This window comes from Hyla sarda, chromosome 3 (assembly GCF_029499605.1).
Source record: "Hyla sarda isolate aHylSar1 chromosome 3, aHylSar1.hap1, whole genome shotgun sequence".
NCBI lineage: Eukaryota > Metazoa > Chordata > Amphibia > Anura > Hylidae > Hyla > Hyla sarda.
The window spans coordinates 55,259,773-55,285,750 of NC_079191.1; the positions used below are offsets into that span (position 1 = coordinate 55,259,773).

At 44.8% G+C, this 25,978-nt stretch overlaps 2 protein-coding genes across 3 annotated transcripts in view; one reads left to right on the forward strand and one right to left on the reverse strand.

Moving 5' to 3' along the window:
- The window catches only part of NBAS (NBAS subunit of NRZ tethering complex), a 701,350-nt gene extending 696,479 nt beyond the window's left edge, over positions 1-4,871 (reverse strand). Inside the window, exon 1 of one of the 2 annotated variants that reach the window (XM_056564221.1) lies at positions 4,850-4,871. In XM_056564221.1, coding sequence (XP_056420196.1) covers positions 4,850-4,852 — 3 coding nt within the window. In that variant the 5' untranslated portion in view covers positions 4,853-4,871. Of the gene's footprint in view, positions 1-3,747; positions 3,957-4,849 lie in introns of those variants that run through there. The other variant, XM_056564220.1, reaches the window with a different exon arrangement.
- A 17,299-nt stretch (positions 4,872-22,170) lies between these two features.
- The window catches only part of DDX1 (DEAD-box helicase 1), a 53,687-nt gene continuing 49,879 nt past the window's right edge, over positions 22,171-25,978 (forward strand). Inside the window, exon 1 of the mRNA XM_056564223.1 lies at positions 22,171-22,314. Within this exon, the coding sequence (XP_056420198.1) occupies positions 22,299-22,314 (16 nt within the window). The 5' untranslated portion in view covers positions 22,171-22,298. The remainder of the gene's footprint in view (positions 22,315-25,978) is intronic.

The following is a 25,978-nucleotide window of genomic DNA, read 5'->3' on the forward strand; positions in this document are numbered from 1 at the left end:
ACCATGTCCGCACTTGTAAGATCCAAGGTATCGCAGCCAAGTGGGCTGCGGCTTCTGTTGTTGTGTGGAAAAGAGACTGGGTGAAATTTGTTGTCCGATAGTTGGAGCCCTTTTAGAGATGTATAACCTGCCGAGAAAACACCTTGAAAGGCTGGGTCACAGGTTATGACCGGCATATACTTGTGTATAATATTACATATTTGTTTGTACTCCAAGCTAAATTTAGTGCAGGACACCACTGGGTTATCCGTTACATACGGTTGGATTTTGTCATCCGCTTTAGCAACGGGAGAAATAAGTTTGGCCCTGGTCTTATTGGACGCAATGTGAAACCCTCGTTCTATATCGCAAGTGCAATAGACTCGGGCATGTAGGCGAGAGGAAATATCACATGACTCCAGTTCAGAATCTGGGTCCGCAGAACAATTTCTGCGGGCCCTGATCATTTCCCCCACAGGCAAATTTCGGGTTACGTGAGAGGGGTGGCAGGAGGACACATGTAATATTGAATTAACCGCAGTCTTTTTGCGGTATGTGGTATTTACCACACAGCGTTTCCCCGTGTCACCCACCAGGTGCAAATTCTGAAAATTAACAGCAGATTTTTCATGTGCAAGTGTAAGCCTCAAATTAAGATTATCATCATTAAGATACAAGGAAAATTCTGGTATGGCCGCCACATCGGACCCCCAAATTATGAGAAGGTCATCAATGTAGCGGCCATACCAGATAATGGATGCCATGAAGGGGTTCGACGGGGAGAAGATAGTCCCCCTGTCCCACCAACACATGTAAATGTTGGCGAGAGAGGGGGAGAACTTCGCCCCCATCGAAGTTCCCGTAACCTGCAAAAAGAATTGGTGGTCAAACATAATAAAATGATGATGTAATAAGTAGTCAACCACTTGGATGATAAATTCCTGTACTACATGGGTATAATTAGAGTACATATTCAAAAACCATTTAAGAGCCTGTAGAGCCAGGGAGTGAGGAATAACAGAATATAAAGAAACTACATCTGCTGTAATCCATATGTAAGTATCCTGCCACTCAATCTGGCTCATCATATGAAGGGTATGTCCCGTGTCCTTGATGTATCCCGGCATGTGGACAATGAGGGGCTGCAAGGAAGCATCCACCCAGGCACAGAGCCTCTCGTTCAGGGAAGAAATTCCCGCAACGATGGGTCTGAGGGGGGGAGGAAAGGTGCACTTGTGGACCTTGGGCAAAGAAAGGAAGATAGAGACCACTGGGTCCTCCATAACTATGTAATCAGCCTGTTTTCGAGAAAAAAATACCATAGCTAAACCCAAGGTCCACAAGTGCAGATAATTCCCGTTTAAAAATATTAGTGGGATCCCTAGGGAGGGGTCTGTATGTGTCCAGGTCAGATAACATAGACATGTTCAGTTTTGCATACAGACCCGCATCCAGGATGACACCCCCCCCCCCCTCCCCTCATCCGCCTGTCGGACCACAATGTCATCCATATGAGACAGCTGTGAGAGTGCTAATTGTCTATGTATATATCAATTAGTTTAAAGGGGTACTCCAGTGCTTAGACATCTTATCCCCTATCCAAAGGATAGGAGATAAGATGCCTGATCGAGGGAGTCCCGCCGCTGGGAACCCCCGTGATCTTGCACGCGGCACCCCGTTTGTAATCAGTCCCCGGAGCGTGTTCGGGACTGATTACCGGCGACTACAGGGCGGGCGGCGTGTGACGTCACGTCTCCGCCCCCATGTGATGTCACGCTCCGCCCCTCAATGCAAGCCTATGGGAGGGGGCGTGACAGCTATAACACGGGGGCGGAGACGTGACGTCACACGCCGCCCGCCCTGTAGTCGCTGGTAATCAGTCCAGGAGCGAACATGCTCCGGGGACTGATTACAAATGGGGTGCCGCGTGCAAGATCACGGGGGTCCCCAGCGGCGGGACTCCCTCGATCAGGCATCTTATCCCCTATCCTTTGGATAGGGGATAAGATGTCTAAGCACCGGAGTACCCCTTTAACTTCTCCCTGTATAACAGTGCCAGCAAATTATGGAAGCAGAGGAAAGCATGAATAATCCAGCGATTGTTTGTGTGATTCTAGAGCTCTGTAATAGGCTTTATCAAACAGATGCTAATCTACAAGAACTGTATTCATATAAAGGGATTATCCAGGAATAGAAAAACATCTTATTTCTTTCAAAAACAGCTCCACGTCAGTCTCCAGGTTGTTTGTGGTTTTACAACTTGGCTCCATTCAGTTCAATGGAACTGAGCTGCAGGCAGCATAGTTTCAGAAGGCACAAGCTGCCTGGCACAGAAGGCACCATGTTATTGTCAGACACAGTAGGTAGTGGTCGGTCACTGCCAGGCATTGTAAAAGGAGGGCACTCGCTGCCAGACAAAACAGATAGGGACATACACACCTACTGCCAGACATAGTTTCTCGCTGGCGGGCATAACAGGTCAAGGGCACTCGCTGCCGGGCATAACAGGTCGAGGGCACTCGCTGCCGGGCATAACAGGTCGAGGGCACTCGCTGCCGGGCATAACAGGTCGAGGGCACACTCTTTGGCAGGCACAGTAGCTGCAGGTGGCACCAGGCACAGAAGGTAGGTAGAGGCACTTTCTGTCTCTGGGCACACGCTGACATCACCACCTTGTAATCCCAGGGGTCATGTCTGTCAAGTCTGAACCCCCAACCCTTCTCATATACCCTGTTTCCCCGAAAATAAGCCCAAGCTGGATTATCGGGGTGGGCTGCAATATAAGCCCTACCCCGAAAATAAGACCTAGACAATGCCCGGCCTGCAAATATTGAAAAACAAACTTTAACTTACCTTCGTCCTCCGTTGCTAAGGAACCGGCCTCACTATTCTCCGCTGCTTTCTGATTTTGGGATGTCTCAGAGCCTTCAGCCCATCACCGGCCGCAGCGATGTCCCGCCTCTGCCGATGATAGGCTGAGCGCATTGTCATGTAAGGAGCAAGCCGGCTTCTTACATGACAGTGGGCTCAGCCTATCATCGGCAGAGGGGGGACATCGCTGCGGCCAGTGATAGGCTGAAGGCTCTGAGACATCCCAACACCATGAAGCAGCAAGAGCAGCGGAGGGACCATGAGGCCGGTTCCTTAGCAACGGGGAACGGAGGACGAAGGTAAGTTAAAGTTTGTTTTTTAATATTTGCAGCCCGGGCACAGGAATACAAAGTACAGCGCAGCGGCTGATAATTATTTGGCAGGGGGAGAGAGAAGCAGCGCTCGCGGGTGACTTACGGTACGATTAGTCCCCCGATGTGGGGTGCAGCGCTGGGCTGATAAACCGGCGCGGGGGGGGGGGGGGGTACGTTGGGGGCAATGTATTTTGTCCAATGTACATACCGTTAAAAAAATTAGCCCTACCCCGAAAATAAGCCCTAGTGTGTTTTTGTGACTAAAATTAATATAAGACCCGGTCTTATTTTCGGAGAAACACGGTACCACCAGCTACACTTCTGTGCCCCTCATAGGAAACACTGGGCACATCAATGCTTTTCACAGGACAGGAGGGCACACTGTTGTGGAACCACAAGTCCCAGCCAGCTAAGATATTCCTAATAAATCCTGTGGTATTAGTAATAAGCAGGTACTCGGGTGTCCTCCCCCAACAGCAGTGCTACGTGTCCTGTCACATCACCCTGTCACCCGCCAGGAACAGCTGCTGGCTCCTCACAGCCCCCCATAATCTCCCCGGATAACCCCCCAGTCACCCCTCACCTGCACATCGGGCTCCGGGGGCCACTCTGTGTTTATTAGCAAATCATACAGAATATTATCTTCACTATTCCCGCTGCCAGTCGTGTCCATAGGCGCCGCCATCTTTACTGAGGGAAAAAGAATTGATAGGTACGGCGGCACGGAAGAGACATACTGAGCGCTTCGCGTGTCACAAGTACGGGGAGGGCAGGACACCACGTGATAGCGGGGGAGCGGCCCCATGTATAGTCAGCAGAGCGCCGCTACAATCGCCTTATCATTATTATTATCATCATTATTATCGGTTCACTGCAAGGATAAGGGGAAGATTTATGAATTTCTTATCTTATACTGATAAGTCGGACATAAATAAGAAATTAATAAATCTGCCCACAGCAACCAATCACAGGTCAGCTTTCATTTCCCATATTGCTCTGGTAAAATGAAAGCTGCGCTCTGATTGGTTGCTATGGGCAACGAAGACAGTGATAGATCCTATTAGTTATTTATTATGCTACAGAAATTAGTGTAAAAATAAAATAATAGTAGAATCTCCCAATAGAAAAAAAAGTGTCCACTATTGAGAGGTGTCCGCTACTGGGGAAAAAAGGATCAGAATCCATTCTAAATGACCGAATACTGTACCCACTCCAGAGGGTTATTACCTATTGGACATAATAAAATGCAATATTATAAAGAAATCATTTTGCAATGTAAAAATGTTTTATTATATAGGAAAAGTAATGATTTATTATGCTTGCACCTTTACTTTTTCGAATAACGTCCACTTTCACCTTCAGTATTTTTCGCTTTTGCAGAGCGGCCATGGGTGACCTATGTTTTTCTCCCTCACCCAATTGTTGGCGAAAATACGTCTGCAAGCGAAACACAGCGTTTGCACGCACATTTGGGGAGATTTATCAAAACCTGTGCAAAGGAAAAGTTGCCCATAGCAACCAATCAGATCGCTTCTTTCATTTTGCAGAGGCCTTGTTAAAAATGAAAGAAGTGATCTGATTGGTTTCTATGGGCAACTGGGCAACTTTTCCTTTGGACAGGTTTTGATAAATCTCCCCCACTGAGCTTTCAGTGTCCCTTCCCCCACATCTACCCTCTTTCCTACCATGCCACTGCATCCCCTCTCCTCTCTCTAATGAAGTGACCGGCTGCCCAACAACCCTTTAGCGGGCTAGTCCATTTCCACATGCTGACTAGTCCATTTTAGTGTAGTAGGGCACAAGGTAGGGCCAGCAGATAAGCTTGGTTGTCCGCTATTGTGAAGTTAACAAGTCCGCACGGGTGTGTCCATGTCCACTCTTGGGAGTGTCCGCTATTCTGAGGGTGAAAACACATTAAAGGGGTACTCCGCCCCTAGACATCTTATCCCCTATTCTTGGCTGCGGCACCCCAGACATCCGGGGCACGGAGCGAACTCCGCTCCGTGCCAGATGACTGCACCTGATGCTCTAAACGAACGCCGGGTGCAGCAGGGAGATCGCGGGGGTCCCCTTTGGATACTGGATAAGATGTCTAGGGGCCGAGTACCCCTTTAAGTCTTATGGGCCTATGCAGTAATATAAAAAACAGTCTGCTATTGGAAGGTGTCCGCTAAGGGACATTTTACTGTAATAATAAAACCATCTGAAGACGCATTCACATTACAGAATTTCCAAGCTGAGAAATTCCACTCGCAGCCACCTACCTTTATCTCATGTCTCATGTTCATTCCCTCGAGGAAATCCACTTAGAAATGCATTGCTGTCTTCTATGGAGATGGTGCAATTCAGAGCAGTTGGTGCCCGCTGCAGATGGAATCTCTGTCCTAAGGCCCTATACACACTGCCGAATTTCCATCCGGAAAAAATTCAGGCGGGACATTACGTCCACAGCGGACACTGGTAGAACAAGCCAGCGATAGCATCACTTGGAAATGCGCTGTCTCCATAGACGGCAATGCATTTCCGAGTGGATTCCGCAGAGAGAATTGACATGTGTGCAGTATCAGAATTTCCATGTCAATGCATCTGCCGTGTGTGCATGGTGCTGTTATGGAATTTCCAAGCTGAATTTTCCCTGCCTGATTCCACTCGAAAATTTTGCTGTGTAAATGGGGCCTTATGGTGCATTCACACACACACACCGATCTGCTGCGGATTTCAAGTTGTAAAATTCACTGTTGCGGATTTCAAGTTGTAAAATCCACAGTTGCAGATTTTACAAAGCAATCACATATATAGGAATTGCCTTGTAAAATTATACTTAGGCCAAAACCTAGGATCGCTTGGGGCTGAAGGGCTCCTGCAAAAAATCTGCTTCGTCCTGGTGAACCTACCTAGTCCCCTCCTGGGGAAGAAACAAAGAAAGTAAGTAGAGAGGATTATACGAAGAGAGAATTTGGGATGAAGTTGGACATGTGCCCCACAGCCTACCTAAGGACCCATCTAGAGCTTCTTGCTGGGCCTAGGAACTAAATGGCTTCAGAGACCTGCACCGTACAGTTGGTATTGCAGCTCAGAGTAGGTAAAAACTTCTTGGGATTCATGGCGAGCCAACCATCTGCATTATATCTCTCAGAGGAAAAAGACTTAGGACTAGACTGACAGTACAGGCTACAGCAAAGTATAAAGTTCCAGAGACCACCTATGTTCTTCCCCCCAAACAGGGGTGGAGGGTGAGGCTGAACAATTATTTAACAGGAGTTGTACATGTGACTCTTTACTACTACTTTTAACATTGGAACACACTTTTGCAAAAGCAACTGTTAAAGGGACTGTCCAGACAAAATGTTTTTTAAATCTGGTCAGAGACAAGGTAAGTAGAAAAAACCCACCCCCTTATCTTCCTTGCACCACTGCTGGTGTAACAGAGCCCCAGTTCCCGCTGTCAAGTGATTCAGGTTTTGGGGATATGGTAACCCTTGGGGGGTGTATGGTTGTGGTGGTATGGCATAGGTATATAAGGGGTTAATGTTAACCCTAGAGTTCGTGACGCCAGGCTGAGGGCTGTTATGCTGAATCAGTGTTCCGGCCTATCGCCGCCCTTCCCAGTAACGATAGGTGCATAAAATAACTGAAGGTCCACAAAGAGATTGAACTTGAACTTGAAGAACTTTTACTGAAGTGCTTGCAATATCCACGGCACAGTCACAGTCTCATACAAACAGTCCTTAGGTTGCTTAGTGACTGGCAGTAGTTGAGCTAGACATACAGTCTCTGAATTTAGGGAGAGATTTGCAGATCCGTCTGGATTTAGGGGAGTTATTAGGTCCGGAGATGCTGCAGAGTGTTTGGGAGGTGATACACTCTATAATTATAATTGTTCAGCCGTTGCCGCAAGGCTCGGGCCTAACTCACTGCGATAATTACTGTACAGGTCTTTCCACGTCAGGAGTACAGGAGCAAGAGAGAGAGAAGATGGCTGCCGCTCCTTTATATGTGCAGGGGGCGTGGCAAATCTGATTGGTCCGAATGTCTGCCATTCACCATTACATGGTGTGATGGGATTGCTTACGTCACAGGGCCTCCAAAGGTCCTTAAGCTTAATACCATAGAGTTCACCTAGTCACATGACCCGCAGGTCCTGCAACGCTAATGGAAACAAGTAACTAACCATTTATTTACACATATTATTATATTTACATTAACCTATGCATGAATTACTAATTATAAACTAGAAATAGGGGCGACTAGGGGTAGACTGGCTAACAGGGATCCCTACGTCCTAGGGACTCTGGCTATGGGGACCCAAAAATAAATAGGTACCGTATAGAATGCGGTACTGGGACACCACAGGGACCTGATGTTAGATGCCTACTCATCTAATCAGCAGCCACAGGGTGTTCCACCTCAGCCACTGAATGGGTGAACGGGCGCTTTTTATCATGTCCCGCAACCTGGAGGCACCAGACAGAGAAGACTAGAGCTCCGTTATACCAGCTGCAGCACATGAGCGATGAAAGTAAGAGAGCTGTTTTTTGTTTTGTTTTTTTCCCTTACCCCATCCCTAACCAGATTTTTAACAGAATGTTTTGCCCACACAGCCCCTTTAACCCCTTACACTTTGCAGAAGACTTAGTGCATGCGTATTCCAGCTCATGACTATTGATATGAGATGTAAGACTATAGATATGAGATGTAAGGTAACATAGAGATATGGGCCTTAGCACTCTAGACATATATTTGAATGTCCTGCATACCGTATAAGACCACAGCCACCTGAGGTAAACTCAGCATAGCAGCTGGTACAGCTGTGCTGGGCCACCACAACACAGGCCCCCATGCCCACTCTTTCACTGTGCATGGGGCAACTCCGTGGGAGTAATCACAACCATGACATGCATAGGACCACAGGTACCAGACAGCCAACAGGGTTCACAATAAAATGGACTTGTCATAAAACCATGAAGGATTTGGAAAGTACAGGTACACTTTAAAGTATGACTGTCATTACAAACAGCTTTTTATAATACAGAAATTCTGCAGCATATCTTAATTCTTTCTCTACTTTTCACTTATCCCCTCCTAACTTCTTATCTGTTCAGCACTAAGAGAAATTCATAGAGCAAAGTGACGACAGACTTTCACCTGAGGGATCAGATTACATTGCCCATAGAAGTGTATAAGGAAGAGATAAAGGGGAGTGGGGGAGGAGGTGAAGGAGCGCTGGGATACACCTCTGCACAGGTCGAAGAGCATGCCCACAGTACTCTCTCATAGTCTTCCTGTTGCCTAAAGAAGTTTATATGGCTGTTTTAAAGCTAGTCTCAGAACTGCTGTTCACAGAGATGTCTGCACCCAGATGTCTGCACCCATAATCATATACAGATGTGGTGCTGGGATGTTGCAATGGTGTAGCAGGATCTGGTGGCATTAACCTTGTGGGGTAAGGTGTTATTAACCCCTGATTAATCGTGACGCCAGGATGTGGTTGTTCTGTATACGGCCCTGGCGACAACCAACGCAAAAACGTCAGGCAATAAAGGAATGTCCACAGCAGGAATTTTGAGATAACTAGAAATTTTACTTAACCCCTTAACAACCAAGGACGTATATTTACGTCCTTGGCCGGCTCCCATGATATAACACGGGGTCACGCGGTGACCCCGCATGATATCGGGTCGGTCCCGAGCATGTATCTGAAGCCGGGACCCGGGGCTAATAGCGCGCGGCAGCGATCTCAGTGCCGCACGCTATTAACCCTTTAGACGCGGCATTCAAGTTGAACGCAGCGTCTAAAACAAAAGTGAAAGCTGCCCGGCTGCTCAGTGGGGCTGATCGGGACCACCGCAGTGAAAATGCGGTGTCCCGATCAGCTGGGACGTGAGCGAAGGTCCTCTTACCTTCCTCCGGCATGACCCTTCGGCGATTGATTGCTCCAAGCCTGAGATGCAGGCTTGAGCAATCGACCGCCGATAACACTGATCAATGCAAAGCTATGGCTTTGCAGTGAACAATGTATAAGATCAGTATGTGCAGTGTTATAGCCCCCTATGATTTTTTTTCCATTTTGCCATAGATTTTTTGGTAAAATGACTGAAGTCACTGCAAAGTAGAATTGGTGACGCAAAAAATAATCCAATATTTTGGATTTTTAGGTGCAAAATTGAAAGGGTTATGATTTTTAAAAGGAGAGAAGGAAAAACGAAAGTGCAAAAACGGAAAAACCCATGGTCCTTAAGGGGTTAAACTTCTTATGAAACAGTCTTTTGCAGTTTCTCTAGAGGCAACCGGGATGCAGGATACCTCGCAGGCTTGCTGGGATTTGTAGTATTGAGATTTATGCAGGCCACTGTGCTACTAATTGTATACTTAAGTTAAGTAGTAGTCACTAGAATTGTAGATAGAGCTTGATAACTCACGTTTTGAAGTGGCTGCAGGTTCTTTAGGCTTTGGCCTAGCTGAGACGAATTTGAATAGTACAGGTATTCTGCTTGTATGAAATCCAGGAGATAAGAAATAGAATTTAGAGACTACAGCCCCTTATATACTAGGGATGCTGGACTAAAGCCCATTGGTTGAAAAGCCTGTAGGTCCTGTGCCCATGGCACTCTGGGTACATCACATGACAGTAGATCACATGACCTAGGAACGTCCTATACATTTGTACAATTTTATATACAAAGAACAATATGTACAATACATTTACAATGCATTTATTGAAGCTGAGCAAGGGGTGAGCCCTGCAGGAGAGCCCTATGGACATAGGAAGGGTACAGGACCATGTCCTGTACCAGGACACCACACAGAAAACACTATAAAATCATTTAAAAAAAATAGTTAATAGTAACTGATATATCATGGTTTTGATTAACATGCAGAATAAAAGCATTTATCAATTCCTACAGGCTGAAAGGTGTCCCTTTATCTGTAAATGCTCTTATGCCATAGTAAAAGTACCTATGAAATAAGTATTTATGAAATGTATGTTAAACTGAACACATTGCCAAGTAATAAAACAAAACCCAATGTTCCCCTAAATTATAATCAATGTATAGGAACATTAAACTGCAACGGGAATAAATATTTTGTACAGAAATCCAATTTAGGTTACACAATGATAAATGTTCCCTGTATAATTTATTTAGTGTCATGAAACGTGTTTCCTGAATTCCAGGGAAGATAAATTTTTCTCTTAGTACCTACTATCCATCACGGCAGCACTTACACCATTGTTGCTTATTTAAGGCATATGCCTGCTCCCCATAAATGGGCCCCGAGCTCTTTATAATCATCAATGCAATAAAATAATGTCAGCTAATAAAACCGCTCTCTGTACTTCCCCATGGACTGGTCCTCCCATGGCGCAGCTTGATCTGCCTATGGGAGATTAATACCTTTATTTTATTTATCGCTCTTTTGTGCCCTAAAACATTGCAGCAGTAAAAAAAAAAATGAGCCTCCTGATGTAAACTGGTGCATTTACTTAATAGGAAATTACTTTTGCATTCTTGAGGTCTATCAAACATATAGGAGAACTAGTTGTATTACAGTAAGGGCCCATACACACTACCGAAATTCCGATTGGAATTATTCTGAGAGGAATTCCGCTTGCAGCTGCCTCTGTCGTAATCGGCGCTTAATGTTCACATGGAACATTGACTGCAATGCAGTTCTGGGTTTATTCCATATGCTCATTCTTTCGGCAGAACCTGGATCCGCCTCAATAGATGTGTAGCAGAATTTTCCACAGAGCAGCAGAATCCTTTTGAAAACAATGGGAGGATGCTCAAAGGAAATTCCACTCTGGATAATTCAGAGTTAAAGTTCCATACCGTGCATGAGCCCCTCATGTTACACAATGAATCACAACAGAAGTGAGTAAATCAGAGACACTTTGTCTCATCAACATATCACCTTTGGGCAAATTTTTCCAACCTAGAGCTATATTTGCCATATGAATTCAAGTAGAGAAAACAGACATGGTCGCACATCCACAAATTGTATTTTGATCTAATTGCTTCTCAGCATAAATCCAAAAACTAACAGGTTGTTAGTATACATCTTGATCAAAAGGTACAAGCTCACTCGCCACGTCAATGCCACCTAATTACCACCTTGACGTGGCGAGTGGGCTTGTACTTTTTGATCAAAATGTATACTAACAACCTGTTAGTTTTTGAATTTATGCTGAGAAGCAATTAGATCAAAATACAATTTGTGGATGTGCGACCATGTCTGTTTTCTCTACTTGAATTCACATTGTGTCTTCTATCCCCTTCTTTTTTTTTGTTTTCACTTGGTCTGCACTCTGCCTCACCCCCTAAGCCCAGCCCTATATAAATTAGCAAGAAGCTGCTCAGGGCCCTTTCTTTTCTGGCAGCCTCCCAGTCTGACTGAGAGATCATGGTATGTGAGCTTTTACACCTTGTTCACACTGGTGTGGTGCTGTGCGGCGTCCATTGCTGCCGTGGCACCGTGTCTGTGGGGAGGCGCGGCCCTGAGACTGGTTTGAGTGGCATTGGGGCTGCTCTGCCAGTGGGTCGTTCCCCCTGTGGGCACTGGTGTTGCGGCGGTGGTGGTCACCGCCCAGTGCTATGCCATTTTATGCTAGGAACGTTAGGGACCCACTCTAAATAGGTGGCCTTGGCGTGGTGAGTGGGCTCGTACTTTTTGATCAAAATGTATACTAACAACCTCTTAGTTTTTGAATTTATGCTGAGAAGCAACAGTCGCACCTGCCATATAACAAGCTACCCGAATTATAAATGGAGCAAACTAGATGGGGGCCCTGTTAAAGGTGGGGGCTACAGAGATGTTAGGCTTATGATGTTATGCTTCTATGCCTCTGAGCTACTTCATTGTTATAATTAGAAGATATATATATGCAAATTATGGCATTCAGAAAAAAAGTGGTTGTGGTGTCCCAGAGCGGAACACCCTTGTCTGCTTGCCCTGTCAGGTAGATGTCACTATATGGTTCCTGCTTCTGCCTCCACAGCTCCATAACTAAATGTATTATGTCATAGAAAATGCCTTTATTGTTTTTTTCTCACTGTCTAATGTCATTGTATCTTCAATGTCATGTAAAGAGTTAATGATATTTCTTTGTGAGGATGGGTAAGAAACCACATGAGCAGTCCAGCCAATCAGAGCCCTACTGCCCTGCTTCCACCCGAGTCTGACAAGACAGAGAGGAGTTTAGTCCAATCAGAAACAGAGAGGAGAGTTGCTGAGTGTAAGACAGGAGAGAGACAATTCCTCTTCTGTGTGACTTGGCCCATACCTCATGGGGACAGGCCCAAGACCCAGTAGTTAAACAATCAAATTAAGAGCGACTAAACTATTCACACAGATCCTGATGACCTGGTCCTCAGTTCAGCCTAAGTCGAGCTTTGGAGACAATAGAAGAATCTGACAGGCCCCGCAGCAACCAAGGATAGAGGTGAGAAGATCCTCAGGCCGCACCTGTCCATTATAGTCCATCCTGGCGGTAAGCCCCAAATTTACAATTGCTACTGTGAAGCAGAGCAAGTCAGTGTTAGTCAGCTCCCATTAAGTCGAGTCTATTCAAGTCCTATCTAGTCGAGTCCTAGTCACATCAGAGATGGTCAAGGCTATAAGTTCCAGCAATCCCATGAGAGCAACTGTGGTTTCTTGCTTCATCCACTGTTACACATGCACATCTGTTGAGCTGAACTGTCTGTATTACCTTCCTGCAATTGCAATCTACTCTAATTTTAACATGGGAATCCCGATGCCTTCAATGAGTCATGATTCTGAGTTACATTTCTTCATTTCTTTAATAAGCGAAAATAAGTGCATATTATTGCATATTCGCAAATTAATAGCTATAGCTAGTATGGAATTTTTATTTACTGCCCTCCCACCTCGCAAATATTCATAGACTTTTCATCCATGTGACCGCTCTGAGGGAGGGCACATGGGAGCAGAGTTGAGAAAGGCAGGGAAGCTTGGAATGAACAGGATCATGGATTGGAGTAAATTATACATCATATAACCTTGTGTACTCGGTTCAGTGCAGGTGAATAGCGCTGAAGATAACTTATCCCCTATCTTCAGGAAGTGATGAAAATGGCAAATGATGAAAGTACCAGGCAAAATAAGTGGTTGAGTGGTTTATTTCATGTCACTTTCAGGATAGGGAGGAGGGCAGACTGAAACATACCCAGACCTCTGTCCCTATCTACTTCCCTATCTAAGATCCATCCTACATAGCAGGCCCCCAACTGGACGAATGTCCCTACACTGGACTACATGCAGGGGCGTTAGAATAGAGTTAGCACAAGCAATGGGTCAAAGCTAGTGTGGTGGCCCAGTACGGGATGGTGTGAGCCCGTACATTTCTCCTGCCCTGGAGTCCCTCCATGTCTCCCCCCCCCCCCTACAGTGTAACCCCTATTGTATATATGTTTGTATAAATAGTGTACTTTTGCTTTAAATATTATACCATATGCTTGTTACCCAGGAGGCACTTGTGACCAGGTGACCCCCAAGTGACCTATGGGATCCTTGATAAGCTCCCTATAAAAACCAGGGGTGGGGCTGCAATCATTCTCTTGGAGGCGTCAAGCCTAAAGTCTGCAGCTACAAAGTCTGCTCAAGTAAGCTCAAAGTCATCTTCATGTCATTTGTCAAGTCAGTCAAGTCAAGTCTTCTATATAGTCACCGTGGCCTGCACTAAAGTGTCTCTACATACTGCAAGTCCCACCAAGCCTACGAGGTCCCCTTGTGTCAAGGGTCACCTCCTTGGGATATTGGCTGTACTGCATAGACTGTATCACTTGTCTACCCTCAGTAAAACTACCGTTGTCCGTAACTTGGCGTCAGTGTCTTCATTGCCCCCGTGCCTAGCCCAGGATCCAGCGGTATATCTTTGGGTGGTTAAGGTTAAATCATGCCCTGGCGTCACGAAAAGAAGGGGTTAATAACATCTGCCCCCAAGGATACAACATCTGCCCTGCATTGCACCTGGCTATACCACAACTTTTGGATACGGATACGGGTGTGCAACATATGCCACAAGTCTTCCCACCAAGTCTGAACTGTGTCCAATGCTGTTTGCAAAAACCGCATGCCGATGCGACAGAAGTTTGTGCCAGAAAGTGTACGGGACTTTGTCATTCAGATGTGTTTTAACCAAGGCGCCCTGTGAAATAGAGGGGGAGGTGAAAAAAAGTTTGCTGCCTGTTGTTTTGAAAACTGCTAAAGTCGCAAAAACTATGTGCAAAATTAGAACAGAAGCCATGTTACGTTATTCAGCATTGCCTGCACCTGAATGGGTTAAAGATGCACCGGAGAAGCACGCAAAAATGTCCCGCGCTGGACAATGTCCCACCCATAGGCATGGAAATCCTGTCGCTGTCTCCATGCCAAAGTCTAACTGTGAAGATCCGCCCCTTGTTGCCGGGGGAGCGGAAGTCAGCGCTGCACAGCTGACGTCCCTCCGGCCGGCGGCCATTTTCTTGGAGCCCAATATAAAAGGGACCAAGCTGCCGGAGGTACACAGTAAGACGCAGGAAGACGCAGAGAGGAGTAACATGTTCTGTTCCTAGAACTGGCTGACCGCTTGCAACGTCTTTCCCTCAGAGCCGAGGAGGCCTGCCACCTAGTCCCACTGCCGGAGGAAGACGGGGACTGGCCAGCAACCCCAGAGGAGGAAACATCCAAGTCATCAGGTGCATCATCGCCGGTGAGGTTGTCCCCTCACCAGTGGACCTGGGGGTCCTGGGCCGAAATTCCGACGGAAGAATCAGAAGTGAGTACCCCTTCTGAGGCCGCGTTTTCTACCCCTCCTTCCACCCCTAGCCCTGAGCAAACCCCCCAGGCCCCGAAGTCTGTAGTCCGTCCACCATCACCATCTTTGCCTAAGTGGTTATCCGGCGATCAGCCCAGTTTGATCCGATACATGAGCGAGAACCTCCTTTCCCTGCCAGGGAAGTCCCATCCCCCAGTTCCTCCAGCCAAGTCCGAAAGGGCCAAAAGAGACACTGAAGTGGCTTTAATTGTGGAGGGTGAATTTGGGTAGAAAACAGACATGGTTGAACTTGATGGACATATGTCTTTTTTCGACCGTACTAACTATGTAACTATGGTGCACATCTACAATCTTGTATAATGATCTGATTGCTTCTCAGCATAATATAAAAAACTAACAGGTTGTTAGTATACATTTTTGATCGGAAAGTACAAGCCCACTCCCCACGTCAAGGCCACCTATTTAGAGTGGGTCCCTAACGTCCCTAGCATAAAATGGCATAGCACTGGGCGGCGACCACCACCGCCGCGACACCAGTGCCCACGGGGGGGAAACGTCCCACTGGCAGAGTGGCCCCAATGCCACTCAAACCAGTCTATGGGCCGCACCTCCCCGCAGACACGGCAGCAACGGACACCGCACAGCACCAAACCAGTGTGAACAAGGTGTAATGGCTCACTTACCATGCTCTCCCAGTCAGACTGGGAGGCTGCTAGGAAAGAAATGGCCCTTGTGTAGTTAACTACTACTTATATAGGGTTGGGCTGAGGGGGTGGGGAAGAGTGCAGCACATGTTCAAAAAAAAAAAAAAAAAAAAAAAAGGAGGGGATAGAAAACACAGTGTGAATTCGGGTAGAAAACAGACATGGTGCACATCTACAATCTTGTATAATGATCTGATTGCTTCTCAGCATAATATCAAAAACTTTGTTGTTAGTATAAATTTTTGATCAAAACATGTTGTCTGCACTCTTCCCCTCCCCCTCAGCCCAACCCTATATAAGTAGTAGTTCGCTACACATGGGCCTTTTCTTTCCTGGCAGACTCCCAGTCTGACTGGGAGAGCATGGTAAGTGAGCTGTAGCATCCTGTTCACACTGGTGTGGTGCTGTTCGGCGTCTGTTGCTGCCGCGGCGCCGTGTCTGCGGGGAGGTGCGACCCATGGACTGGTTTGAGTGGCATTGGGGTCGGCTTGCCAGTGGGTGATTCCCCCCCCGTGGGCGCTGGTGTCGCGGTTGTGGTGGTCGCCGCCCAGTGCTATGCCATTTTATGCTAGGGACGTTAGGGACCCACTCTAAATAGGTGGCCTTGACATGGCGAGTGGGCTTTGTACTTTTTGATCAAAACGTATATACTAACAACCTGTTAGTTTTTGAAATTATGCTGAGAAGCAATTAGATCATTGTGCAAGATTGTAGATGTGCACCATGTCTGTCTTCTACCTGAATTTTAATTGTGGAGGGACTGAGGGCTCAGAGAATGGAGACGTATGGGCCAAAGTTGCTGCCATTTGAGGTGCGACAGGCGCAGCAACAAGACATCAAGACCCTGGAGGCCCTGTGCATAAGAAAATTGGAGCATCCCCGAGAGGGTGAGCCACCCCTGGAACGCCGCTGTGCGACGGTGGTGAAGTTTGACAAGGTACGGGGATTTGGTACCCTTATGGCACAAGCTGCTGCGGTGCAGGTGGTAGTCACTGTGAGTCCGACCATCACCGAGCCCCGTTTGTCTCATGTCTCATGGAACACACATGTCAATCCCATGGAGAGGGCTCAGTCTCGTGTAAGAATACTTTTTTTGTTTCAGGTTTCTACAGCAACGTTCAAGTACAGCGCCTGACGAACTTGTCAAGAGTTTTTGTTGCAACCAATTTAGTAAGAGTGTGCCTGGCTCTTAGCCGAGAATCTTTGCCAAGAACTCTATAATGTACCTGGACTGTGGAGTGGTCCAATGGACCTATGTGTGTATATATATATTTCCTGTTGTAGTTATATATTTTTGCTTACTATTCTGCACAAGTCAACACTTGTGCTAATATGCTATAAGTGTCGTAATGTAATAAAATGTATATAACATGTTTGTACATCAAGATCAAAGTGTACAGTGTTTTTGTGTCTGGCGATTTTTTTATATGGCAGGTATCCTGACCCAGTCAGGAGTGACGTCACTACTACCTCACCGCCAGGGCAATAATATAAAGATTAAAATACCACAAAAAGTCCTGTGCTACACATAGTCCACTGACACCACGTTAAGTCATGCACATATGTCTATAATCACAATAGAGCTATAGCATTTACCATATTACGAGTCAACAAAATGTTTATAATGTTTAATGTCTAATATTTTCTTGTGTCCATGTGCCTAGTAAACTTTATTTTATCCTGATGTGGAGCCTCTTCACCTTCTCTTAATAAATCAGGCATCCCTAAAATCTTACATTTTCTCCAGGCTGGACTTAGTAAGGGACTTAAACCCAGTACCGTGAAATTGGTGCATGTCATATGAAAATCTCTAAATTGTCAGTATACAGTGGTTTTAAATGTGAAGATTAAAAGTTATATTTTAGCCAAAATTTTTTAGTGACAAGATTTTTGCCATGACGGGTAAAAGTAAAAATTTCAGCCTTATATGTGGTATTTGTTGTTAAAATGGATTCAGAAATTCATCAAGGCAGCATGCAGACTTGACCACAGGTTCAAGAATTTAGTTTCTAATCAGGATTTTAATTGTGTATTAGAAGGGCTTATGTAAACCCCATTGGAACCACTTTCTAAGGCTAGCCTAAAAAGACTTATGAAAAAGACTGAAAACCGTGGTATGCTGTGGTTTTCAGTCCAGCTAGAAAACCGGATACAGGGCAAAAATGAGCCGACCAGTCACTATGTGACTCTGGTCGGCTCATTCAAATGAATGAGAGGGGGGGCTGGGTCAGGCTGGGATACGGGAGCGCCCGATTTTCCCATCTTCCAGCCAGATCTGGTCCCTGTATGAACGAAATGTAGTGTGAATGCAGCCTAAGGCGACAACATATTTTCGACTTATACGCATTTTCCAAACACTACCGTCTTAACCTTCCATCGAATCAATATTTTTCCCTTGGGAGGGAGGATCTAATTTAAAGGATTTTTTAACACTATTTTAGTCCCCTTAGGGGAGCTCTGACAGTAGATTTTGCAATAGAGGGCTTTGTTGGTATATAGAGAATGATCTAAATTAAACTAAATGCACATGTTGATGAATAAGCCCATACCAAAACTACTACACCTTTATTAATATTCACCACTAGGAACTTTGTTCTTTTGGCCCAGTCTTCATTCTTCTTTCAGGTAGTAAATTGATGTAGAAGTGAGGACATGTACAATGTGGGGATTGAGCCCCATAACACTTGTAATGTAACATGGGACAGGAGTTTATGTGCTGTCAACCCAAGGGGTGAAATTATAAGGGGTTATCCAGGAAAAAACTTTGTTTTATATATCAACTGGCTCCAGTAAGTTAAACAGATTTGTAAATGACTTCTATTAAAAAATCTTAATCCTTTCAGTACTTATGAGCTTCTGAAGTTGAGTTGTTCTTTTCTGTCTAAGTTCTCTCTGATGACACGTGTCTCGGCAAGTTTAGAAGCAAATCCCCATAGCAAACCTCTTCTACTCTGTGCAGTTCCCAAGACAAGCAGAGATGTCAGCAGAGAGCACTGTTGCCAGACAGAAAACAACAACTCAACTTCAGCAGCTGATAATTATTGAAAGGATTAAGATTTTTTAATAGAAGTAATTTACAAATCTGTTTAACTTTCTGGAGCCAGTTGATACATAAAAAAAAGTTTTTTCCTGGAATATCCGTTTAATACATGCCCTGTTTTTAAGAGTTTACAAACTAACATGTTAAAAATGTGTGGTGGCCCAGTACAGCATCTCCAACTGCTACCCATCAGGGTACCCATCTGATTCCAGCTGAGGTAGGACATTGTTTCAGCCGGTGTCTGATCAGGCCGTATCAAGGTAGGTGGGGGCCAGAGCACACAGAGGATTGATAAGTAGCTTTGGGCCCCACACAGGAGATCGCAAGGGGTCCCAGCAGTTAGACCCCCAGCATTTTGACACTTTCCCCTTTAACCCCTTAAGGACTCAGCCCATTTGGGCCTTAAGGACTCAGACAATTAAATTTTTACGTTTTCATTTTTTCCTCCTCGCCTTCTAAAAATCATAACTCTTTGATATTTTCATCCACAGACTAGTATGAGGGCTTGTTTTTTGCGCGACCAGTTGTCCTTTGTAATGACATCACTCATTATATCATAAAATGTATGGCGCAACCAAAAAACACTATTTTTGTGGGGAAATTAAAACGAAAAACGCAATTTTGCTAATTTTGGAAGGTTTGTTTTCACGCCGTACAATTTATGGTAAAAATGACATGTGTTCTTTATTCTGAGGGTCAATACGATTAAAATGATACCCATTATTATATACTTTTATATTATTGTTGCGCTTAAAAAAAATCACAAACTTTTTAACCAAATTAGTACGTTTATAATCCCTTTATTTTGATGACCTATAACTTTTTTATTTTTCCGTATAAGCGGCGGCATGGGGGCTCATTTTTTGCACCATGATCTGTACTTTTTTTTGATACCACATTTGCATATAAAAAACTTTTAATAAATTTTTTTAATAAAATGTATTAAAAAAGTAGGAATTTTGGACTTTTTTTTTTTCCGTTCACGCCGTTCACCGTACGGGATCATTAACATTTTATTTTAATAGTTCGGACATTTACGCACGCGGCGATACCAAATATGTCTATAAAAAATGTTTTTTACGCTTTTTGGGGGTAAAATAGGAAAAAACGGACGTTTTACTTTTTTATTGGGGGAGGGGATTTTTCACTTTTTTTTAACTTTTACTTTTACATTTTTTTACATTTTTTTTTACACTTGAATAGTCCCCATAGGGGACTATTCATAGCAATACCATGATTGCTAATACTGATCTGTTCTATGTATAGGACATAGAACAGATCAGTATTATCGGTCATCTCCTGCTCTGGTCTGCTCGATCAGAGACCAGAGCAGGAGACGCCGGGAGCCGCATGTAGGAAGGAGAGGGGACCTCCGTCCGGCGTTCTGAATGATCGGATCCCCGCAGCAGCGCTGCGGGCGATCCGATCGTTCATTTAAATGGCGAACTGCCGCAGATGCCGGGATCTGTATTGATCCCGGCACCTGAGGGGTTAATGGCGGACGCCCGCGAGATCGCGGGCGTCGGCCATTGCCGGCGGGTCCCTGGCTGCGATCAGCAGCCGGGATCAGCCGCGCATGACACGGGCATCGCTCCGATGCCCGCGGTTATGCTTAGGACGTAAATGTACGTCCTGGTGCGTTAAGTACCACCTCACCAGGACGTACATTTACGTCCTGCGTCCTTAAGGGGTTAAAGGGGTACTCCCGTGGAAAACTTTTTTTTTTAATCAACTGGTGCCAGAAAGTTAAACAGATTTGTAAATTACTTCTATTAAAAAATCTTAATCCTTCCTGTGTTTTTTAGGGGCAGTAAACTACAGAGGAGATGTTTATCTTTTTGGATTTCTCTTATGTCACGAGCACAGTGCTCTCTGCTGACCTCTGCTGTCCATTTTAGGAACTGTCCAGAGCAGGATAGGTTCGCTATGGGGATTTTCTCCTGCTCTGGACAGTTCCTAAAATGGACAGCAGAGGTCAGCAGAGAGCACTGTGGTCGTGACATAAGAGAAATCCAAAAAGATAAACATTTCCTCTGTAGTATACAGCCCCTAAAAAGTACTGGAAGGATTAAGATTTTTTTAATAGAAGTAATTTACAAATCTGTTTAACTTTCTGGAACCAGTTGATCTACAAAAAAAGTTTTCCACAGGAGTACCCCTTTAATGCAAATTAAAGGTTGAAAAGGGACATTTAAGGAGCAAAAAAGACAAAGGGACTTGAGCCAAAAGTAGGGACTGTCCTTCCAAAAGAGACACTTTGGTGGTATCTCTAATAGCTACTGAATCTTTGTGCATAGTATTTTATGGTGGCTCTGACATCACTGCCTCCTCATTATCTGGGAGAGCTGTATGCAAGGCATTATGGAATTCCCAGAGATCATGTCATCCTTTCTCCTCCCGGGTTTGGTTCGTTTGGTTCGCTCATCTCTAGCGCTAAACGTACAGTATAATGTATAAACATCATGGCAACAGAAAAATGGCGCAAGTAATGAGCCTCGTACTTATGATTTCCTTCCAGTTTAATATATATCTAAATATAAATTGGACTACGCGGTGTGTACATAATTATGTGTTTTTGGCCCTTTTATGGTGTATGCATACAATAACAAGGAAACATGTCTGATGCAACTAAATGACTAAATTGATACGCCATGTGCTGCATTTAAAAACAAAAAAAAACTTGCTGTAATCTGGCCCCTTATTTGGAGTCAAGGGGATCTCACTTTTATGTTTAGTCTAGTGCAGTGGTCTTCAACCTGCGGACCTCCAGATGTTGCAAAACTACAACTCCCAGGATGCCCGGACAGCCAACGGCTGTCCGGGCATGCTGGGAGTTGTAGTTTTGCAACATCTGGAGGTCCGCAGGTTGAAGACCACTGTTCTAGTGTTTCCCCAACCTGTTGCTCTCCAGCTGTTGAAGAACTACAAATCCCAGCATGCCCAGTATGCTGGAAGTTGTAATTTTGCAACAGCTGGAGATCCACAGTTTGGGGAACATCAGTCTCTGCCTTTACTTACCAAATGGAATATGGATGTATATGTCACGTGTATACCAGTGTTCCCCAACCTGTGTCTCTCCAGCTTTTGCAAAACTACAACTCCCAGCATGCCCCGACAGGCTGCAGCGGTTGTGACAGCTGGAGGGCCACAGGTTGGGAAACAACAGTCTATGCCCTTATTACCCAAATACAAAGTACCGGTAATATACTGCCATAACCGGATTAAAGCCAATACATTTGTATTTTATTTATTTATTTGCATAAAATAATTTTTATCTTTTTTTTTTTTTTCAACAAATACATTTGCTGTAACAAAAACTGGAACATATTGCCTAAACAAACATGGCCGCCATGGTGTCGCCCTGTCCTTTCACGCATGTCAGCTAATCATGCCCCTATAAGGATGACAAACACTAGAGGTTGTGTATAGATAAGTTCCCAAGCTGCGTCCGCCATGTTTTCGAAGCTCAATCCCGTTCCCAGGAAGCTTCAGGACGACGGAAAAATGGCTGCAAAACACAGACGTGAAAATGAGCCTTTATGTGAATGACGGGAATGTTTCCGGCCCTATGACTAGTTCCTTCTGTGTGCTGTCTGCGCTGGCAATCGGTAGACATGGCGGCTTTTGGAGGTGAGATACATATGGTTATAGTGAAGAAGTGGCAGCCATAGACATGTGTATGTAGTGCTCTGTGTGTAATCAGACTAGTAAAGCCCGTCCAGCTATGGAGCAGCACTACAAGTATCAGCATGCCCTGCCATGTTATTTCTCTAGATCCATTTGTCCAGTCTATAGATCGTGGTCTCCAAACTGTTTATCTCCAGCTGTTAGAAAACTACAATTCCCAGCATGTTTTCCAACACCTTGAGGTCCGCAGAATTTTTCTCTGATATAGTGGACATGTCTCCTCCGTGATATAGAATTCTGTGTGCGGTAAAACCGCGTCCAATTCTTTGGCGCAAATTGACAGCTTATGCCTTCAGATTTTAGACACAAAGAGTATATAGCAGATATATGAGCGCAGGAGAAAGCCGCTTCGCACCTCAGGGATGAAGGATGATTGCGGCGGGTGTCAGGAGTGACGCCTTTTATGATCTGTCCTTAACTGCAGGTACTACTACTACTACCAACATGGAGCATACTCTGCTCCATGCTGGGGCTGTAGTACCTGCATTAATAGACAGAACGCAGCGACTGTAACTTCTAACACCTTCTGTGATCCTCCTGTAGAACGTATAGATGCGGCGGACACTCTTCTATGGTCCCCTGTAGAGATGAGTGAACTTACAGTAAATTTGATTCGTCGCAAACTTCTCGGCTCGGCAGTTGATTACTTTTCCTGCATAAATTAGTTCAGCTTTCCGGTGCTCCGGTGGGCTGCAAAAGGTGGATACAGTCCTAGGAGACTCTTTCCTAGGAATGTATCCACCTTTTCCAGCCCATCTCTAATCCCCTGCACTGACGTATATATACACCTATTCACATTTCCCGCAGAGTTGTGATTGGCTGGAACCATCTGGCCAATCACAGCTCTCTGCAGGAAATAGGAATATGTGTATATATACGTGAGTGCAGGGGACTAGAGATGAGCGGCCGCCGCATCTATACATTATACAGGAGGATCACAACGGGTGTCAGAAGTGACACGGGCAATCTATCAATTAGTACTGGAACTACTACTCCCATCATGGAACAGTGTGTTCCATGTTGGGAGTAGTAGTACTGCCAAAAAAATTAAATAAAAAAAAGTGAAAAACACACACGCTACATTTTTATTATTGTCGGCTACATTTTTAGTGCCCTGCCCGCCAACATAAATTGATCCCTGTTTAAAAATTAATTTAAATTTTAGTTAGAATAAAGATAAATTTCGTTAAATACAATTTTTTCAAACTCTACTGTATCTTTTTAAATATTTGTTTTAAGGGTGCCTTATGAAAATGTATTAAAAAAGGTATCTCCATCACTTTTTTGGATCACCATAGTCCAAAAAAGAATAAAATCCGCCTGCAAAAACGCCAAAGTTAAAACCCACCTTGTTTTTCTTGGTGTTTTTTTTACTCCCATAGACTTCTATGGGAGAAAAACGCCACGATTTCAGGGGGAAAAAAACGCCATTGCCTCAACATGCTGCAATTTTGCAAAACCGCCAAGGTGCTGAAAAACGCCCAAAAAAGAGTGAAAGAACGCCAAAAGGATAAAAAAAAAAAACGCAAAGTGGAAAAAGAATTTAGCAATTTCTCATTGATTTACAGCTAAAATCTGTCCGCAGTGTTTTTTGGCCAAAAAAAACGCCATGCGGCAGAATTGGCGTTTTTCTTGATGTTTCTCTTCCCCCCCCCCCCCCAAAAAAAAATAAAAAATAAATAAAAAAAAGTGAAAACTTAACCTAACAGTGATCAGGTCACATTTTTCCATATCACTGGCCCACACCAGTTTACACACATCCCGCGGCCGTATCCTCATGACCAGAGCCTTTTAAGGCAGGGTCACAGAGGAAGGTCATGCGAATTTCGGTGCCATAATCTGAGTGAATTTTGCTTCACGACCACATCCCATTGTTTTCAATGTCTAAACTATGGAGCAGTTTCTTTTCTATGAAGCAAATTTTAAAATTTTAAAGGACATTGATTAGAATAATTGTATGAAAGTTAATGGAGTACTCCGGCGCGCACTCTTTTCCTTTTATCCCGTCTGGCCTGCAACCAATCACCGGCCACAGCGATGTCCCGCCTCGGCCGGTGATAGGCTGAAGCTCTGTGTGACGTGCCGGGCTAACAGGAAGTAAGAAGAATACAGCCCGGGGACCGAACACCTGTACCGGAGCATCGGGGGCTCGTTGGCAGGTAAGAGAAAGTGTGTTTTCTTTTATTTTGCAGCCCTGACGGGATAAAAGGAAAAGAGTGCGCGCCGGAGTACTCCTTTAAGTGTGTGTGTGGGGATCCCAAGATTAAAAGTTATCGTTTTGCACAGGATAACTCTCTGAACCGTGGGGGTATGACCACTAGGATGACCACCCATCTGAGGCTGCATTCACACCACGTTTTTGCAATACAGTTCACGTATCAGGTTTTTGATAAAACAAACAAACGGATTCCTCAAAACCTGACTAAACTGTATCAGAACGTGTGTACAAATTTTAATCCATATGCGGTTTGAAAAATGTCTGATTGCGTCGTTTTTTTTTTAAAGAAAAAAAAAGTATACGTTTTTAACTTTTCATTCCATTATGAATAAAGTTTCACTTGTTTGATTGAAATTCTAAGAAAAAAAAAAACATGCAAAGTCAAAAACCGTATGGTGAAAACCAGATCGAACTGTACGCACATACTGTTCTGTACGGTTCCCATTGACTCCCATGTTTAAAAAAAAAAAAACGTATACGGTTTAAATGCGGTTTTTCACCCGGACCAAAAACCGTGGTAGGCTGCGGTTTTGGGTACGGGGAAAAAAAATTACAAAACCGTACAGGATGCGAAACGGACACAACCTGCTGCATCTTTTGGTATATGGTTTTCAATGGAGAGTCAATACGGTTCCATACGGTTTCAAATTGAAAACGTATACGAGATCTGTATTACAAAAACGTGGTGGGAACCCAGCCTCAGAACGGAAGGAAATCTTCCCCCTGTATGAATGGAGTGAGGGGGCACTTGCTTGGGCATTGATCCATTTACTGTCTATGTGACTTACCAGTATAGCCCTTGGCAATGTTAGGACGTTCCATAGGGAATGAATGGAGCAGCGGTGAAGCATGTGCACTGCCGCGCTATTCACTCTGGTTGATCTACATTCTCATGGACGCACCCCTCAATGATCAGATTCTTATTCCCTATTTCAGTGTTACCCAACAAGGATGCCTCCAGCTGTTGAAAAACTACAACTCCCAGCATGCCCGGACAGCCAAAGGCTGTCCGGGCATGCTGGGAGTTGTAGTTTTGCAACAGCTGGAGGCACTCTGATTGGGAAACACTGCCCCATCCTTAGGAGAGTGATACCCTTTCTTCTTGCAGGAATTCTTCATACTAATAGATGTCATCTGGCCTCATACCTGACAGCAAAATCTAAACTTATAAGGAGAGATGAGCGAACTTACAGTAAATTCGATTCGTCACGAACTTCTCGGCTCGGCAGTTGATGACTTATCCTGCGTGAATTAGTTCAGCTTTCAGGTGCTCCGGTGGGCTGCAAAAGGTGGATACAGTCCTAGGAAAGAGTCTCCTAGGACTGTATCCACCTTTTCCAGCCCACCGGAGCACCTGAAAGCTGAACTAATTTATGCAGGAAAAGTCAT